The following is a 19,469-nucleotide window of genomic DNA, read 5'->3' as shown; positions in this document are numbered from 1 at the left end:
CAATCACAGCGGCTCATCCTCAGGGACTACTTTGCAATCGGCGCAGAGCGCAGTGAGACGAGCTTGAGAAATACCTGTGGTATCGGGAAGTGTAGTTCAATACTTGAAGGAAACGCTTTGGAGATTGCGCCAGAACCAGGGCAGCATAAACTACAGTTCCCAGAGAGCGCCGCGTCGGGAGCGGAGTCTTTTCTCGCTAACACCGCTCGCCCTCTCCGAGTCAGTTCCGCAGTAGAGGTGACCTGACTCTCTGAGGCTCATTTTGCAGTTGTTGAAATTGTCCCCGCAGTTTTCAATCATGGTGAGTGTGGGCCCCGGGTTCCTGCCCACCTCCGGCCCTCGCGCCCTTGTTGGGGTTTCTTGCACTTTAGGGACTTTTGGGAGGCAGCTGTGCAAGGCACTGTCCTTCGCGCCGTTTGGCAAGCTCGGACTCATCTTCTGGGGATTGTCGCAGTGACCCAGTAATGGGAAGGGATTGATTTCCACCTTGCGGGGCATGGGGCGCTCTTAGGAGGGCTCTGGAGAAGTAGTTGCCCTGGGAGAGGTGCGATCTTAATCCTGCTGCATGGCAGGAGGACAAAATGCGACGCTGCAGCTATTTTCCAAAGGACGTTACGGTGTTTGATAAGGACGATAAGGTTTGCGATGGGAAGGAAAGGTTGGGTCCTAACCCCTTTTTCTCCAGATTTGCCTACAGTGTTTATAACGGCTTTTGTCACAGGGCCCTTGAAAGCAAAATGCTGGAAAGGTAGTATTTACCAGGTGCGCCAGATTACGATCTGCGTTTGCAGGAGACGTGTTTCCGCCATATCTAATTTCTCAAAATGTTATTTGGAACCCGTTCATTGACCTTTTTTGTAATGCCAGGACATATTGAAGTGACAGCATCACTAACCAAATAACTACTGCAGATATTCTTTATTGAACTGTATGTTGTGAATTCCAGAAACATCTCTCTTAAATGTAGCAGAGTAACCATTTTGTCATGGAAGACCTGGATAACCTAGATCTCCGTAGCTTGTCTCTGCTGAAAGAGACGGGGAGGGGGAGGGTTGGTGAAGGAACTCTGGCGTAGGAATAATCTGTGTACTGCTTGAAGGTGACATTTGTCATCAAACTCAGAGAAATCGCTTCATACTATCAATACAATGGCTTGTATTTATAGTTGCGACTGTTTTTCCTACTTTATCTGCAAAATACTAAAATGGCTGGAGAATGTGGAGAAATGTTTGAATGAATTGGAAATTTCCCAGAACCTGAAAAGACACGTTTTCAAGGCAAGGGCATTACTCTCTCTGCCTGTCTAACGGGGCCAGTGGAGACAGCTACTAAGTTCCAGGAGGTGTTAAACCTAGGTTTCCTAAATGTTTTGTCACATAATTAGTCACTTAAATTATGGTTTCAGTAGTTTTCTGTCCTAATAACCTTAGCTAGAAAGCAGAGGTACTTATTATCTGAGAACCTTGGACTTTCTGCTTTTAGAACTGAATGGGATCTTTTAAAGGTCATCTTGACGAATCTCCCCACTTCAGATCTTAAAATTGAGTTTATCGAGACGCAGAGAGAATGTGATTTGCCCCAAGAGTCTCACACTCTTGCCATTTTTCTATATTGTGTCTTACACTTACCAAGTCTTTCTGAATTTTTATTTTTATAGAGACCACCGCAGTGAGGTCTCGCAGCGGGGGAGAGACAGTGTACTCAACTCCCTGAAAACTTATTTTTACTAGCTGAGATTCTGGATGAAGTTACCATTTCATACTGCATATACAGACTCAAATGTGTTACCAGCATGTAGATTACTTGATAGCTTTTTATTCCTTGCAATTCAAAATACTGGAATTCTAGAATTAAAAGAGAATTTGGAGATTATGTTATCTACTCTTATAATGTAGTCTGGTGAGGTCAGATAATTTTCCCAAGGTCACAGAGAGATTTTGGGCCCCAGATTCTTAGCTAGTTTCCCTAGCAAGGCCCCACGGCTGGAAGGTCACTGGGGTGCCAGATAACACGGAGACAGAACATGAGGAAGAATTTGTCTGGCAGTTTGCTGGAACTGACAGCAAACTCACACATGACTCAATTTCCCTGCCCCCTCAGGAGTGTGTGAATGGACAGAGTTAGAAAAGAGCCTTCTTTTGTAAGCTCATTCAAAGCGGAGGATTCTTTGCTTGTTGTCTATAGGGAGTGACAGCAAAATAAACTGTATGAAGGAATCTAAATGGTACTGCTTAGTTTTTTGTGTTATAGAAATACATGTAATTTAGAAATATATATAAATTTGAAAGTGAAAAAGGAATATGTGGATCTGTCTGTGGAATAACAGAGACACTTAAATTCAGTCTTTGTAGCTGAGAAGTTAGCACAGAGCCTGCATCTGCAGGAAAGTCATTGGTGCCCTGCTAAGAGCAAAGACATTCCTTCTTTGGATCTTGGCAGACTGCCCAGATATCTGAGCAAAGAATAGTAACCTATGTTCACACTATAACATTGTGAAAGTCAGCAGGACTCTCCCACCCTCCTGCTTTTCAACTGCAATGTTGCAGAAGAGCAGAAAGAACCATACATGGACTTTCTTTCTCTGTTTCATCTTCAAACATTCAAACACTAACTAAGCCTCATACTACCATTAATAAGATAGAATTACCTACCTGGGAAAGTAATTTCCCCAAAGACACAGAAGAAAACTGCTGAGGTGGAATTAACTGTTCATTAGGTGGCCACAACCCCTTCACTAAGGACTGTGATACTGTGAACATATTTTTAAGTAGCTACTAAAATTGACTGCGTTCTAACCATATAGGTGACCTTATGGGAAGTTAAACTTTATAGTGATCTTCACTCTCCAGCCCCCCTTTTCTTATCCTAGTTTGCTGTTCATTGAAGTAGTATCTATTCATACTTTATACCCTAACCTTCCTTCATTCAACAAATACTTGTTGAACGCTATACGGGAATGCAAATCCGCATCAAAGACAGACTGTTCTCAAGGGGGCTTCAGAGGAACAGAAATGTAAATAGAAAACCACAGGCTATTAAAGTCTTTAGAGGAAAATTCTGTGATGATAATTATAAATACTACGCACTGTTCTTAGTGCTTTGTGTGTTAACTCTTTTAATCCTTAAAATTACTCTGTTTGTTAGGTAATTACTATTATTATCTCCATTTTACTATGGGGAAATAATACAGAAAGGTTAAGTAACTTGTCCTAGAGCATGCAGTTAATGAGTTGTGGAGCCAGGACTTGAACCCAGAAAGTATGGCTCCAGAGTCCATCTCTTTAATTACTACTCTATACTGCTTCTCTAGCCCCCTGTTTTAGAAAATTCATGTATCCTTTTGTTTCCTTCACGTGATTCACCAATGGATTCCCTGGCCTAAAATAGTACCAAGTACATGATAGGAACTTAATGATGTTTTGTTTAATGAATGAATTAAATGAGAAAACAGTTCACCAGTGGATTTATAAGGTAATATCATTAGTACTAATGACAATTTTGTTAACTATAGTTGGAACTATTGTGGTCACTAAGTTTCCAGTTTTCTCAATACATGGTATATATGAATAAAATACCTTTTGTTTTCATAATATATATGAGTAAGTTTTTGTTTGAGACAGGATCTCACTCTGTCACCAAGGCTGAAGTGCACTGACACAGTAATGGGTCACTGTAGCCTTAACTTCCAAGGCTCAAGTGATTCTCCTACCTCAGCCTCCTGAGTGGCTGGAACTACAGCATCTGCCACCACACCCAGCTAAATTGTTTTTTTAAGAGACAGGGTTTCACTGTGTTGCCCAGGCTGGTCTCGAACTCCTGGGCTCAAGTGATCCACCCACCTCGGCCCCCTGCGCAATGCACTGGGATCGTAGGCGTGAGCCACTGCACTCAGCCTGAAATATCTTAAATAAATAAAATATCTTTAAAAATTTTTAAAGCACGTTACATATGTTTCCAAACAGTTCTTATACATTTCCATCTTTTTGGTAGTTTTACAGGACCCAGCTATTCCTTCAAGCAAATATCGGAGTTCCAACTACGGGACAGGTGTTGTTCTAGGCAATTGAGATACAGCAGTAAATAAAATAGACAAAGTCCCTGTCCTTAAGGATCTCGTATTCTAAAGGGAAAGGGAGTAATAATTTCTTCCTGTATTCCCTTTTTCTCACCTACTCTACTTCAAGGAAAGAAGGGAAAATGACAGAATGAAAAACGTGTAGAGATTGATGAAAAACGTGTAGAAAAACGTGTAAAGATTTTTCTATAAATAGTAATACATTAGAAAACAAATATTGTGTAGTATATAGTTGGCTATGATCAAATTCAAATTCATTTCTCTACACCAGTTGACACTTTTTTTTTTTTTTTTTTTTTTTTTTGAGAAGGAATTTCGATCTTGTTGCCCAGGCTGGAATGCAATGGCACGATCTCCGCTCACTCAACCTCTGCCTCCCGAGTTCAAGCGAGTCACCTGCCTCCGCCTTCCAAATAGCTGGGAGGTGCCTGCCACCATGCCCAGCTAATTTTGTATTTTTAGTAGAGACGGGGTTTCTCCATGTTGGTCAGGCTGGTCTCAAACTCCCAACCTCAGGTGATCTGCCTGCCTCAGCCTCCCAAAGTGCTGGGATTACAGGCATGAGCCACCATCCCTGGCCTGACACTTCTTTTTTGAAATTTTTTTTTTCTTTGATTTCTATGAGTGAGTACCAAATTGCTGAGTGCTGCTGACTTTCAGAGCTTCGAGTTAGAAGCTTAAAAGAAGCCTTCGAGGCTATCCATCCTTGTTTTGTCTCAGAGACACGACTCTCATCTGGAAGAAGGAACTTTAAATAAAAAGAAACCAAACATTCTAGGCTTAGTCACATCAGTGGACCATCTCTCCATGCAGGTAGGGGTAAAGGTGACAGTGGAAGTACATTTACCCAGCATTATCGGGGAAACGAATGGTTGACCTTAATTGAATTTTTCTGTCTAACCTTACTCATTATGTTTCTAAACATTATTGTTTTTTCTTTTTAATAGAAATATTTCTATTTTTTAAAATTCTGTCAGCTTAGTCTTTTTTTACTCAGAGTCATCACTTTGAATATCAGTTATCTTTGTTTCTATGTCAATATTTTGTTCAGGATCTGTTGAAATCTCTCTTTGTATGTCTTCCTTCCTTGCTTTTAAAAATAATTTTCCCTTGGAATCAGGTTGTCAGCTGTCTGTCACTACATGTTGCTGTTGTTTCTCCCGAAATAAAAAATCTTGTTTTTCCTCCTCCAAACAATAAAGTTGAAGCACAATTAATTGTCTTATTTAAATGTTTTGGCTCAATGTAAATGGAAAGTTTTAGCCTCTTTCACTGTTCTTCTTGGTATGAAGACTCTATTGAGCAGATGGGAGTGGGGGCTTTGCATAATAAGGATTTGTGTGGCTCTAGTGGCTGCCAGGTTTGGATCACCACATACTGAACACATCAATATTGTTGAGCCTATTTTAGTGGTAAAATATCCCAAAAAAGGTGGATAAGATTATGTAAGTAAATCCAGGATAACACTTTTAGCTCCCTACATGGTGAGAGTTAAATAACACCACGTAAATATGCAGCACATTCATTTTCTACTGAGCCAGATGCAAAAGGACTTTAAAATTTTACATTCACTTTTAAAGTATGTGGATTTCTTACTATAAATTAAAATCCTGGATATTTTTGAGGTACAGTAGTACTTAAAGATGTTAATGGGTCTTTTTCATTACAGTCTGAACCAATCAGAGTCCTTGTGACTGGAGCAGCTGGTCAAATTGCATATTCACTGCTGTACAGTATTGGAAATGGATCTGTCTTTGGTAAAGATCAGGTAGGAACAGGTGTCTATAAATCTTAAGTTATTAGAGTAAGAATATGGTTAATAAAATTCTGTATTTAGTTGTACACAAATTGTAAAACAGTGAAGGAAGGTGTAATCCCAATAAATGTAATAGTCACATTGCTATAAATGGAAGCTACTAAGGTATTTATATGTATGCCTGCAGGCACTGAAAACACTTTGCAAATGAGAACTCTTCCATATATTGTACTTAGTTGACTTGGTGTAACCAGCAGGTGTCAGTCAATGGGAGATATCACTAATGACAGTAACTTACAGTCATGTGGGAGAGTTACTCAATAAGCACTCCCTTGTTCATAAATGGCCTTTGGAACCAAAAGAGTCAGGAAATCTGCTTCCCAGTTGAAGCAGGCACTCCGACTTCCAGCAAGCCTGATTAATATACAGTAAAATCCTTTTCTAAGGTATTCATTTATTCAGTTTCTTGACCCATGGATACTGAATTATTCTTTCATGTCAGATACTGTACTTAGCTTTCCATGAACTGAAATCAAACATACAGCTATTAACAGTAAGAGCAAGCTATGGCATGTCACTCAGTTTAATGTTTTTTTCATGTACTGTTAAAATTGAGTAGTGGTGATTCCTCTCACTGTGTCTGTTAGCAAACCAATGCTGGTTTTATAGCATCCTTCTTTCTGAAAGTGGCATACTGCTAGATACCTGACCTCCTAAAATAATTATCATGACTAATTAATGGGAATTACATGCATGTACATACCAAATAAAAACTATGTGAAAAGACTTTCTTGTGTCTAAATGAAATAGCCTACACTAACAGATGCTGTCCTTGCTATTTGGTAGCCTATAATTCTTGTGCTGTTGGATATCACCCCCATGATGGGTGTCCTGGACGGTGTCCTAATGGAACTGCAAGACTGTGCCCTTCCCCTCTTGAAAGGTGGGTTGGGGAGTAGAGAAGGGATTTTATGGTATTTGATTTCTTACAAAATATAGGTTTTAGGTTTTTGTTAAAGGCTCTCAATTAGAAAATATTTCATATGAGGATTTTTTTATTTTGAACTACCACTACTTATTAACTACTTATGTATACCAAGGATAAATAAGGGTAAAAAATGAGAAACAATCAATGTCAGGTAAAGGACTATCCTTTTTTCCCCAATGTGTGTGTGTATATAATTTATTATACCAGTTAAGTGTAATATTGCACAAGGGTTATACACCTGAAATTGTCAACACACACACATTATAGACAACGTAGGAATTGTCTACATTGTGTTGTTATGGAGTCTGTTTAAATGGTAATAGTAGCATCCTTTAATGGAAAACTCTCAGTTTTGAAGGATGTCCTTCATAACTATACATTGCTCTGGAAGTTGGTTGGTTCCTCTTATATGGTCCCCATCCCATCTACCAATCATCAGGTTGAGACATAGTGTAAATTGTCCTTACCATATGCTCTGTAGTTTGAAAAATACCCAGAAGAGCTCAGCTAAGGGCCTTTGCAAATCATTGAACTGTAATACAAATATAATAAGGAGCCTTAAATTTGATCGAAAAGTTTATTAAAATATTCTAAATTAATTTGAATATTTTTCTTCAGCTATATCTTCATCATAGTCTTTCTTTTGGTAAAGATTAATTAATGATACTCTCCTAGAAGTTTGCACAAAGCAAAATAATATATACCTTCCAAGAAAAACTTTCCTTAAAATTCTTCATCTGTTGAATAAACATTTGCTAGAAGGGATACTCTGCCATCTAAGTCTTTTGGTTGCAAAGTTCTGTAGAAGAATACATGACTGCCCACATTATTCCGTTGGTTCCCTTTTCTCACCCACAGCTCTTTCCAAATCAGCTTTGCTGCTTTTGCCCATTTGTATTCCTTTCTCTGCTGAGTTGCCTGTGCTTTTTCTCTAAAGGGCCCAGATTGCAGTTGTTTGTCCTCTGCCAGATGTGAATATGACAGGGAAGGGAAAGTTCAGCAAATAAGGACATGTGACTGGGAAAGAGGAAGATAATTTTTTTTCCTCCAGCTGGTGTTCCTGTCTATGCCCATTTTCAGACTTATGGCAGCCTTGACTGTGATGCAACTAGCCAATTTTCCAGTGAAAATGCTGAATGTTGGTCATAGGTTTTTTAATACAATCAAAGAAGTGCGATGACTTATGTTCTTTAGTCAAAAAGCAAGTGATGTTTGCTTATTGTATTAGCACTGGAGCATAGTGGTTGAACTCTGGACCAACCTAGGCTGGAATTACAGCTCCATTATCTTTTGATGGTGGCGAGTTAATCTCTTTAAACCTCAGTGTCTCCATCTATAAAATGTGAAAATTAAATTTGATAATAATATAAATCGCTTAGCATTATCTGTGGCACAAAACTCCTCAGTAGCCATTTATTATTTTCAAATTTGTGATTGGTGTCTTAGACCTTAAAGTAATTGTAATTTAAAGGTTAGGTGAATTAGTTGCTCTTTTGTGTTGTGTGGTAATTAGTGTGAATAACAAGTGTTGCTTCAAAAGTCATCATTATACCTTGCATCCCTTATGATTATATAAGATAAAAGCGATGGAGTTTTGACATTTAAGATAATTATTGAAATAGGAGAAGCAAAATAAATCTATTGACATTTCTGATGTTATGATTGTTAAATTAATATATTATCTTTCTTAGGCTCCTGAAATGTATATCAGTGTGATATGTAAACACTTGCAACAAGTGAAAGAATTAATGAGTAGATTCAATATAAAAAAGAAAACTTCAAACTTTGATGTTTAAGTAGCTCTGCATATTTATTGCCATGTCCACAGATGTCATCGCAACAGATAAAGAAGAGGTTGCCTTCAAAGACCTGGATGTGGCCATTCTTGTGGGCTCCATGCCAAGAAGGGAAGGCATGGAGAGAAAAGATTTACTGAAAGCAAATGTGAAAATCTTCAAATCCCAGGGTGCAGCCTTAGATAAATACGCCAAGAAGTCAGTTAAGGTGACCAACACTGTATCTTATGGGATTTTTCATTATTAGCATTTGAAACTTATGCTTTCAGCATTTAAGCAAAACCAAAATTATTTGCCCTTTTTTCTAGTTCTGTACAATCATCAGTAAATACGGCTATAGAGTTTTGCTCGATAAGCTCTCCCTTTCTGGGTTTTTTCTTACAGTGTAGAAATCTATATTCAGAGTGCTCAAAAATATTTTTCCTATTAGTATAACGTGAAAATTTAGTATTAGTTCTTAAACCTGTAGAGAAGGCACAGGACCTTCTGGTGTATTTTTGCTGCGTGGGAATATTTATTTAGACATTTAAATTTGTGTGTGATTGTGAAAGGAGATAGCTAGCTATAAGGTAAGTTTATTCTCCGGAGTAGAAGATAGTGGTTTCTGAATGCTCAGATTTTCTTAATGCAGAGGAATTTTAATATGCTTGTCTCTTGAAGAATTGAGTCAGTATGACAGGGTTCTCTCTTCGTGTTCAAACTATTTACTTTAGATTCTAATATGTCTTAATATTACAGTAAGCCTTTTTTATTTTTTATTTATTTTTTTAATTTTTTTGAGACAGAGTCTTGCTCTGTCACCCAGGCTGGAGTGCAGTGGTGCAATCTTGGCTCACTGCAACCTCTGCCTCCCGGGTTCAAGCGATTCTCCTGTCTCAGCCTCCTGAGTAGCTGGGACTACAGTTGCATGCCACCACACCCAGCTGATTTTTGTATTTTTAGTAGAGACGGGGTTTCACCATGTTGGCCAGGCTGGTCTCAAACTCCTGACCTCAGGTGATCCACCCGTCTTGGTCTCCCAAAGTGCTGGGATTACAGTTGTGAGCTACCACGCCCAGCCAAACCTTCTTTTATTAGTGAACTATCAATTAACTAGAACTTAATTGTCACATAGCAAATAGGCTTGCTGGTTAAAGATTTAACTGATTTCCATATACTTTCCTATCTTTCAAAAAAAGGTGAAAAAATTTTATAAGATTTTTTAAGTTGCCCATTATAATGTTCTATCAATAACATTTCATAGATGTCTGCATTTTTTGCTTTCTATGGGCTTCATTTTAAATAGTTAACTTATTTTCTGTCATCATAGAAAATAATATAAATGAGTTGAATAGAAATCCACAGGTGCCAGTCAAATATTAGAAGGTTGTTCAGACTACTAAATGGCAGGCTATTTGGAGGTAAAGTACTCCTTGCACAGTAATTCCACCTCTGCAAAGCGTCCTTGTTTGTGAGAAATATTTGCCAGCACTGCACTACTTAGAGACAATGAAGTATCTTGTCTACAGCTTGTCAAAAGAGGTACCAAAAAAAAAAGATATATGGGAGTCAGTCTCTGTAATATGGTTGTAACTTTTCTATAAATCTGATATTATTTCAAAATTTTTTATTACCATTTTATTAAAGATTTTTATAACTTAAAATGCATTTTCCTATGCTATATTGTATTTGGTGTTTCCCAAGCCTCCCCTGTACAAAGGCTACCTGTTAGTCATTTTCAGTCAAATTTTAACATAGATTAGTTAGTAACTATATAGTCTGTAACTCTTCAGTGCCTTCCATTCCTCCTAGGTTATTGTTGTGGGTAATCCAGCCAATACCAACTGCCTGACTGCCTCCAAGTCGGCTCCATCCATCCCCAAGGAGAACTTCAGTTGCTTGACTCGTTTGGATCACAACCGAGCTAAAGCTCAAGTAAGAAAAATGTCTTTTAAATCTCGTGATTGTTCAACTTTAAAACATTTTTCTCTCACTTTTAAAATAACTGAATCTGAGTTTGTGCTTTTTTCTTGTTTTTGTTTAGTAGAAACCTATTACTTTTATTAAATTAAAAGTAAATTATTATTAATTTGTTAGGGAGTCTTTAAATGTATTCTCGTAAAGGACCAGAGGCTGGACTTCCTACTTGATTTTGTCTTTAACTATATTTCAATTGCTAACTATAATGAAATGCAGTTACTAATGTTCTCTTGTTACAGTGGTTAAAAATTAGTTATACATGATGGTACATAATTTAGTTTAATTTTTTTCAGATACATATAATCTCATATAAACAAAGACTTGAGCTTTGTGTGATTGTGTGGCTCTGCTTCTATTTTACCTGCAGCTAAGCAATCAAATTCAGATTTTAATTTTTAATTTTATATTTAATTTTCAGTTTTATGTCTTTTTAATAGTCTATGTGTATCTGTAAAATTTCCTACTTTCACTACTTAGGAGCTAAACTCTGTTGCTAATTTTCTTTACTCTTGGAGCCATAGATAAGTATGCCAAGGAGCCAGTGACCAGGGAATTAACAATAGCTTTTCAAAAAATTAGAAGCCAGGCAACTGATCTGAGCTAGTTTCCTAGGCTTTTTCAGATCTAACTGGTCCTGGTGCCCCTTCTTGGACAGAACCTCTTTCCTTTGCCCTAATGCTTTTCTGGCCATCCCTTCTTATCTGTAGGTCATCACTGCTAGATAGGTCTATGAGTTCAGTGCTTTTTCTTCTAGAGAAGATAACTTTAGTTTAAAAAAAAAATTGTTGTTAACCAGAAGATGCTGTGAGGTCTAAGCTGAAGCACTACTGCCTTAACCTGAGAATAATCCTTCAGCTGTGGAATGCCTAGTGAAAGAGAAAAGAATATACATTTGTTAAGCAGCTACTGTAAATTGAATGCTATACATGTAATTTTCCATTTAATTTTTATAGTAACCATATGAGGTATCTCATATTATCCCTGCATTAGGTAAGAAAACTGAGGCCCAGGGAAGTCAGAGAACCTGCTCAGAGTCATACAGCTCATAAATTACGGAGCCACCTTGATTTGCCTGACTCCAAACGCTTATGTATGTTCTTACCTAATGGTATCAACTAACCTTAGTCCACTTACTAGCTCTGTGATTTTGAGAAAGTATATTCAATGTTTAAAATGTAATAATTATATCTACCTCAGAGAGTTCTTATGAGGATTAAATAAGATCTATTTTAAGCCCTTAGCATGGTTCCTGCACATAGTAAATACAAGAAAGGTTGGCTGCTATTATTAGTTGATTTCTTCTTTCTAAGAAGCATACAGCCTAAACATTCCTAATTTAGAGGGTTGTTGGATAACAACCCTTAAATTTTTAGCTTAAAATGCAAATATTCCCTGAGAGGCTGTAGGCTGTGGGCTGGGTCTGGTGGTAGCTGAGAACGAATAGGAGTTTGTTTGAGTGGCAGGCAGTTTGAGTTCTGTGGGACAGTTATAAAGGAAGAGATATTATACGTGTTACAGTTGTAAACTCTGGATTGCCAGAAAGTGACTTATTTAGTTCCTACAACAAGAAAGTGGTAACACAATGACACTAACAACCACTTTCTGTTGTTTCACCTGAGGCTTTGGTGGAGACAGGCATTGGAAAATTCTGCTTCCAAAGGTACTACAAAGAGATACTTTGTCCTAGTGCCTGAAACAGTTTTCACTGCAGGGCTAAAGTCTGAATGAGCAAAGAGGAAAGAAAGTGCTGTCTCCTCAGACTTTAACCTTCACTTGGGGACATGTTCTTTGTTACTCCTGGGACCTTGGCTAGGCACTGTTTCAGCATGTCAGTCTGGCATAGTGAGAGCTTTTAGGGAGTCATTGAAGAAGCACTTTCTTCCTCTAAAAGAAGTTGTTTTTCCAGTGAGAAAAATAACAAACCCAAAGATAAGTTTTTCTTACAGGAATGGTTGCTAGATATTATTGTCTTGGAATTCAGAGGCCTTAGCTACTTAGGGACTGTTTAACACCTGCAGAACTTCCCTGTGTATTTTCAAACCAGTACTGTATTTAAGTCTGCTGATAAGGTAATTTGACAATGATACCAGTTAGCTGGTAAGAAAATTACTAGGGCTGGAGAATTAATCAAAAACTTTTACCAGACCTATATGACAGACATGAGTGTCCAAGGGAGCAAAGAACTGTTATCCTGGGTATGTATTAATTGAGACTAATTGTGACATGAATCATATTAAATTATATCTGCTGGGTGCAAAGTACCTGGCCTTTGCTGTCCAGACAGAACTGGATTAACTCAAGAGATAGAAGGAGCAAGAGGAGGAGGGCAACAAGAACAAAGGAAGGCATGGGAGCCAAGGAGGACTGAGGGCGGAGAGGCCTAGAGGCATTTTGTCTTTACTGTACTTGGGAGCATTGAAGCAGACATTCAGGGAAGTTATAGGCTCTAACTTCCTGGTAATATATATCTTGAGTTAATTGTTCAAGGTATAAATTTTATCTTTTTCTATATACCATACCAGCTAAATTTAAGTATAAGTATAAGAGCAGTTTCTTCCCCAGTTCTTTCCAGTCATGGCACACATAAAAAATGGTACTCATTGAACAGCGTGCCACTCTGCCCTACCCCACAGGCTAAGCAGATCAATAACTGGGTACCCCAGAAACCCAACTCTCAACTAATTTGTGGAGACTAATGCAAATATTGTAGATAATAGTCCTAATACTTGCAAGACTTGCAGGGATTAGGTCGGTCAAAAGTGATTTACAATATTACAAACAGAAATTTTTAAGTAAACTTTTAACTATTTTAGGATTTAAGAAAGCAGTCTCAACTAGTTTAAGAGAGTGAAAGTAAAGACAGTTTACTTCTTACTTAACCGAATAAATTAGTATGAAGACCAGTCAAGTCATTGCAGACATTTTAGGTAATGGCCTTTTTTTTTTTTTTCGTCTTTATCCTTTTCGGTTGGTTGGTTGGGGTTTTTTTTTTACTTTTTATTTTGAAATAATTTTAGACTCAGAAGTCGCAAAAAAATAGTACAGAGAAGTCCCATGTACCCATCACCCATTGATGGCATCTTACATAACTACAGAGTATTATGAAAACCAGGAAGTTGATGAACTACACAATACTATTAACTAGACTTACTGAAGTTTCACCAGTTTTATATTCACTTATTTTTTTCTGTGTCTTTATGAATGATTCTATGACATTTAATTACAAGTGTAGATTCCTATAACTGCCCCCATAGTCAAGGTACAGAATTTCTTCATTACTCACAAAAGAACTCCTTCATATTCTCCCTTATGGTCACACCTCCCTCTGTCCCTGACATCATTTATCTGCACTCCACCTCTATAATTTTGTCATTTTGAGAATTTACAAAAGTGGAATCATGCAGTAAGGAACCTTTTGAGACTGGCTCTTTTTCACTCAGTTTAATGCCTTTAAGATCCATCCAGGTTGTTCCTTTTTGTTGTTTTTCCACTTCCCCCTTTTATTTATTCCATTGCATATGTAAGACATAATACAGTTTATTTAACCATTCTTTTTTTTTTTTTTTTTTTTTTTTTTTGAGACAGAGTCTTGCCCTGTCGCCTAGGCTGGAGTGCAATGGCACGATCTCGGCTCATTGCAACCTCCACCTCCCAGGTTCAAGAGATTCTCCTGCCTCAGCCTCCTGAGTAGCTGGGATTACAGGCACATGCTGCCACGTCCAGCTAATTTTTGTATTTTTAGTAGAGACGGGGCTTCACCATGTTGGCCATGATGGTCTCGTTCTCGACCTTGTGATCCTCCCACCTTGGCCTCCTAAAGTGCTGGGATTACAGGTGTGAGCCACTGTGCCTGGCGTATTTAACCATTCTTGAAGGACATTTGAGTTGTTTCAGTTTGGAGCTATTACCCTTGTTTTAAAATTTTCCTTAAAATATCAAAGTGTATTCCTTTTATTACATGGTAAATACTGAAATGCTTTATTTATGTGTGCTAAAGCTGCTGGCACAACTAATTTTCTCTCCCATTCTTTTTGGGACACAGAGGAAGGAAGAATTGCCCACAATGTCACCAAAACAGATCAGCTTCTTAAAATATTTTTCCACATTCCCTTCTGGTTCATCATAAATTCTGTTGTCTAGTTAGGAACAAATTATACATATACCTGATCATAATTTATTTTCTGCACATAAACTTATCAGACAAATAACAAGCAGGCTGATTTTATTTAAATCTACCAAGACATTTCTTTCTTTTTTTTTTTTTTTTTTTTTTTTTGAGACAGAGTCTCGCTGTGTCACCCATGCTGGAGTGCAGTGGTGCAATCTTGGCTCACCGCAACCTCCGCCTCCCAGGTTCAAGCGATTCTCCTGCCTCAGCCTCCCGAGTAGCTGGGATTACAGACATGTGCCACCAAGCCCGGCTAACTTTGTATTTTTAGTAGAGACAGGGTTTCTCCATGTTGGTCAGGCTGGTCTCGAACTGCCAACCTCAGGTCTGCCCGCCTTGGCCTCCCAAAGCACTAGGATGACAGGCGTGAGCCACCATGCCCAGCCCAAGACATAACTTTCTAACCTTTTTTGTGGCTACCATATTACATGTGATTGATTGCAAGGCATTGCATGACCCTAAGGTGCTTTCTGGAGTCATAGCTAGAGATTGTTACATATGTTATAATTTTAGTGTGTATATGTGTACACACACACACATACACATATATAAAACCTCTTTCCTTTAGTTTCCTGATATATAAAATGAAGACAGTCATATCTTGGTAATTTGAGTCCTATCCAACTCTAAAATTTCATATTTAGGGTTATCTGAAAATTAATTTCTATATGGTATATAATGAAAATTTTACCTAAATATAAAGTGCCTAAATACCTGATTACTCAGAAGCACTGAGAAGACATCTCCAAGTAAACATTAACAGTGAAACAAAAGATCACATTTACATATTCAAGAAATAGTAAATTGATTAATAAATAATAGTAACTTGATTAATGTTTTATGTTTGATACACCTACTGTACTAATAAGTTAACCACAAACTATGGGATGCTTCATACCCTTAAACATTATACTCCATAAGGTTTCAAGTCCACAGTTGTTACCACTGTTAAGCTGTTGTAGGAAATTGCCAAGCAATAAATTTACATTTTTTACAAGTAAATATAACTCTTGTGTTCTCTTGAAATTTCAGAAGCTTTTTATCTTTATTTAAGGGCATTTGTCAAAACAGGTCCCAATTGGAAATAAAAAGCATTTGTCTCAGTAATGTATTTGTTTTCAATTTAACTAGATTGCTCTTAAACTTGGTGTGACTGCTAATGATGTAAAGAATGTCATTATCTGGGGAAACCATTCCTCGACTCAGTATCCAGATGTCAACCATGCCAAGGTAAAATTGCAAGGAAAGGAAGTTGGTGTTTATGAAGCTCTGAAAGATGACAGCTGGCTCAAGGGAGAATTTGTCACGGTAAGAAAAATCTGTGAGCCTTCTTAATACTGAGCATAAAGAACTCTTGAGAGACTCTTAGGACAGAAAACCTTCAAGGAGGGCAGGTCTTTCACAGTTGCTCTGATGACTGCATACTTTCGGGAACATAGTAAGCCAGACATGATCCAGTGTCATCTGATGTGATCTGTAGCACAGCAGTTGAGATTTATACCAAGATCCATGTCTTTGTCTGACCTATGATAAACTTTGTATGGAGATACATAGTTTCCTTTTTCCAGAAGGATTGGTAAGGCTCACAGCGGGTTGTTGCATGATTTTGGAGGGGACACATTAAGCTCTGGTCATAGCCTTTCACCCCAAGGTCAATTTGGAATTAATGAAAACTTTGCTATCGTGACCAATTAATACTGCTGCCTTCACCTGCCCCCTTCCCAGACTGTGCAGCAGCGTGGCGCTGCTGTCATCAAGGCTCGAAAACTATCCAGTGCAATGTCTGCTGCAAAAGCCATCTGTGACCACGTCAGGGACATCTGGTTTGGAACCCCAGAGGTAAGGATTTAGTGATTTGCACAGGTCACTCTATTTTATTTTTGTTGCCTGATGATATAATATAAAAAGAATATAGCCGTAGCAGTCAGTCAGGTTAGGTTCATTTCTCAGGTTCATTTCTCAGCTCAGCTGCCTATTAACTAAGTAAACTTCGGAGTTTGTTAGCCTTGACCTTTCTGAGCTGTTTTGTCATCTTTTACATGACATTACTATTATACAGAGGTTTGTGAGAGTTAAAGGAGATTGCATATGGAAAACACCTAGCACAATGCCTGGTACATAGTAGGGGTGAAATTTTTCCTTCTAGGCCACAGCTTCCTCATCTGTAAAATGAGGATTAGGTTTCCCTGGCCTACTTCACATATGATATGGAAGCGTGGAATGAAATAATGTCCATGAAAGTTATCTTGTCACCATTACCTGGTGCTGATGATAGTTCCTTACACAGTAATAATGTTATGAACATAGTAAGAAAGGGTCACCTGGTTTAATTTTATTAGTTCATATGTCAGTTGTGTAAACTAATCATCATGAGTATGTGAAACATTGTTATTTTCAGGGAGAGTTTGTGTCCATGGGTGTTATCTCTGATGGCAACTCCTATGGTGTTCCTGATGATCTGCTCTACTCATTCCCTGTTGTAATCAAGGTAAGGTATTTTGGAGCTATTTCCCTTCTTTGAGGAAGTAGTTATATGTTTCTCTTAAGAATGGTATTATTGGCCAGGCATGGTGGCTCACGCCTATAATCCCAACACTTTGGAAGGCCAAAGTGGCAAGATTGCTTGAGCCCAGGAGTTCAAGACCAGCCTGGGCAACATAGTGAGACCCCCATCTCTGCAAAAATAAAATAATTAGCCGGGCATGGTGGCACACACCTGTGGTCCCAGGTTCTTGAGAGGCTGAGGTAGGAGGATTAATTGAGCTTAGGAGATCAAGGCTGCAGTGAACCATGACAGCACCCCTCCACCAGGCAACAGAACAGGACCCTGTCCCTCAAAAAAGAAAACAGAATGGTATAACTTAATCTAGAAAATTGTTCCTTTACTAAAATAGACATTTTTTCTCAGCTTTAAAACTATATGTATTTCAACTTCAGGTCATTAAAAGTTTTTATGATTGAAATTAATCTGGAAAGGAAGATTCAGCTCTTCCCACTAGACACTATGTTATTATGCCTCTACTATCAGAGACCTACAAATAGTATATTTCTAAATGAAGCAATGGTTTTCAGTGTTGTTGCTCTTTATTATAACTGTGCTAAAGTCAGTCATTTTTGAAGATTTTTTTTTTTTAGATTCAAGGGGTTTAAAATTCAAGTGTTGAGTTTTTATTAGAATTATCTATTAATTAAAATCTGGATTTTGATTTACTTTAGAATCAGACTTTAAAACAGATATACCTCTAAATATAAGTTCAAACAAGGTTGTTGCTTACTGAAAGATCAGTTCCAGTATAAATCTCTTATTTGCATTATTTTCAAACAGAATAAGACCTGGAAGTTTGTTGAAGGTCTCCCTATTAATGATTTCTCACGTGAGAAGATGGATCTTACTGCAAAGGAACTGACAGAAGAAAAAGAAACTGCTTTTGAATTTCTTTCCTCTGCCTGACTAGACAATGTTACTAAATGCTTCAAAGCTGAAGAATCTAAATGCCGTCTTTGACTCAAGTACCAAATAATAATAATGCTATACTTAAATTACTTGTGAAAAACAACACATTTTAAAGATTATGTGCTTCTTGGTACAGGTTTGTGAATGACAGTTTATCGTTATGCTGTTAGTGTGCATTCTAAATAAATATATATTCAAATGAAAGTGACTCAGACTCTGTTTCTAGCTAATATTTAGTGTCTATTCAGGAAACAAACTTTTGGCCAGGCACAGTTGCTGACACCTGTAATCCCAGCACTTTGGGAAGCTTGAGACAGGCGGATCACCTGAGGTCAGGAGTTTGAGACCAGCCTGGGCAAATAGTGACACTCCGTCTCTACTAAAAATACAAAAATTAGCCAGGCATGGTGGCACAGGCCTGTAATCCCAGCTACTTGGGAGGATGAGGTAGGAGAATAGGTTGTCCCGGGGCGGGGGCGGGGGCGGGGGCGGAAGTTGCAGTGAGCTGGGATTGCGCCACTGCACTCCAGCCTGGGCTACGGGGGAAACTCTGTCTCAAAAAAAGAAAAGAGGGCTGGGCATGGTGGCTCGCACCTGTAATCCCAGCACTTTGGGAGGCAGAGGCGGGTGGATCACTACGTCAGGAGATCAAGACCATCCTGGCTGACGCGGTGAAACCCCATCTCTACTAAAAATACAAAAAATTAGCCAGGTGTGGTGGCGGGCACCTGTAGTCCCAGCTACTCAGGAGGCTGAGGCAGGAGAATGGCATGAACCCAGGAGGCGGAGCTTGCTGTGAGCAGATGGCGCCACCACACTCCAGCCTGGGCACAGAGCGAGACTCCGTCTCAAAAAAAAAGAAGAAAATAAACTCGGATGTTTCCCAGCTTGCCTAAATAATTTTGAGATAGATATATATATATATATATACATTTTCCTAACCAGGGGAAGGCAGTAAGGCTAGAAAGATAAAGCATAAATCTCGTATTTAAATAGAATATGGAAACCCACCTTGTGATAATGAATCAGTCTATTTCAGCATATATTTGTAAACATTACTTACATTGAACAAATACCATATTTTAAAAATCTTAAAGGTTCACGCTTTGTAGATAATTTGATTGTAAGGCTAGCTACTAATATTAAATAAGTTGCAGATAATACTGTTAACAGTGTTATGCCATTGGATGAAATTAGAACATTTTCATTATATTAAAAAAAAAATGGTAATAGGTTTTCACTGGAGGTATTACTTTTTAGCAGATAAGGAATC

At 38.2% G+C, this 19,469-nt stretch overlaps 1 protein-coding gene across 1 annotated transcript; it reads left to right on the top strand.

Moving 5' to 3' along the window:
- Positions 1-161: 161 nt before the first annotated feature.
- Positions 162-18,400, top strand: MDH1 (malate dehydrogenase 1). Its single transcript, XM_032178080.2, has 9 exons — positions 162-301; positions 5,745-5,843; positions 6,678-6,774; positions 8,648-8,823; positions 10,407-10,529; positions 15,874-16,050; positions 16,468-16,581; positions 17,141-17,230; positions 18,068-18,400. The coding sequence occupies exons 1-9, from the start codon at positions 299-301 to the stop codon at positions 18,191-18,193; spliced, it is 1,005 nt and encodes a 334-aa protein (XP_032033971.1). The 5' UTR covers positions 162-298; the 3' UTR covers positions 18,194-18,400.
- Positions 18,401-19,469: the final 1,069 nt, after the last annotated feature.

The sequence above is a fragment of the Hylobates moloch genome, unplaced genomic scaffold, assembly GCF_009828535.3.
Source record: "Hylobates moloch isolate HMO894 unplaced genomic scaffold, HMol_V3 SCAFFOLD_15, whole genome shotgun sequence".
In the NCBI taxonomy this organism is placed as follows: domain Eukaryota; kingdom Metazoa; phylum Chordata; class Mammalia; order Primates; family Hylobatidae; genus Hylobates; species Hylobates moloch.
Note: the sequence above shows the minus strand (reverse complement) of the source record. Positions and strands in the feature narration are given on the sequence as shown.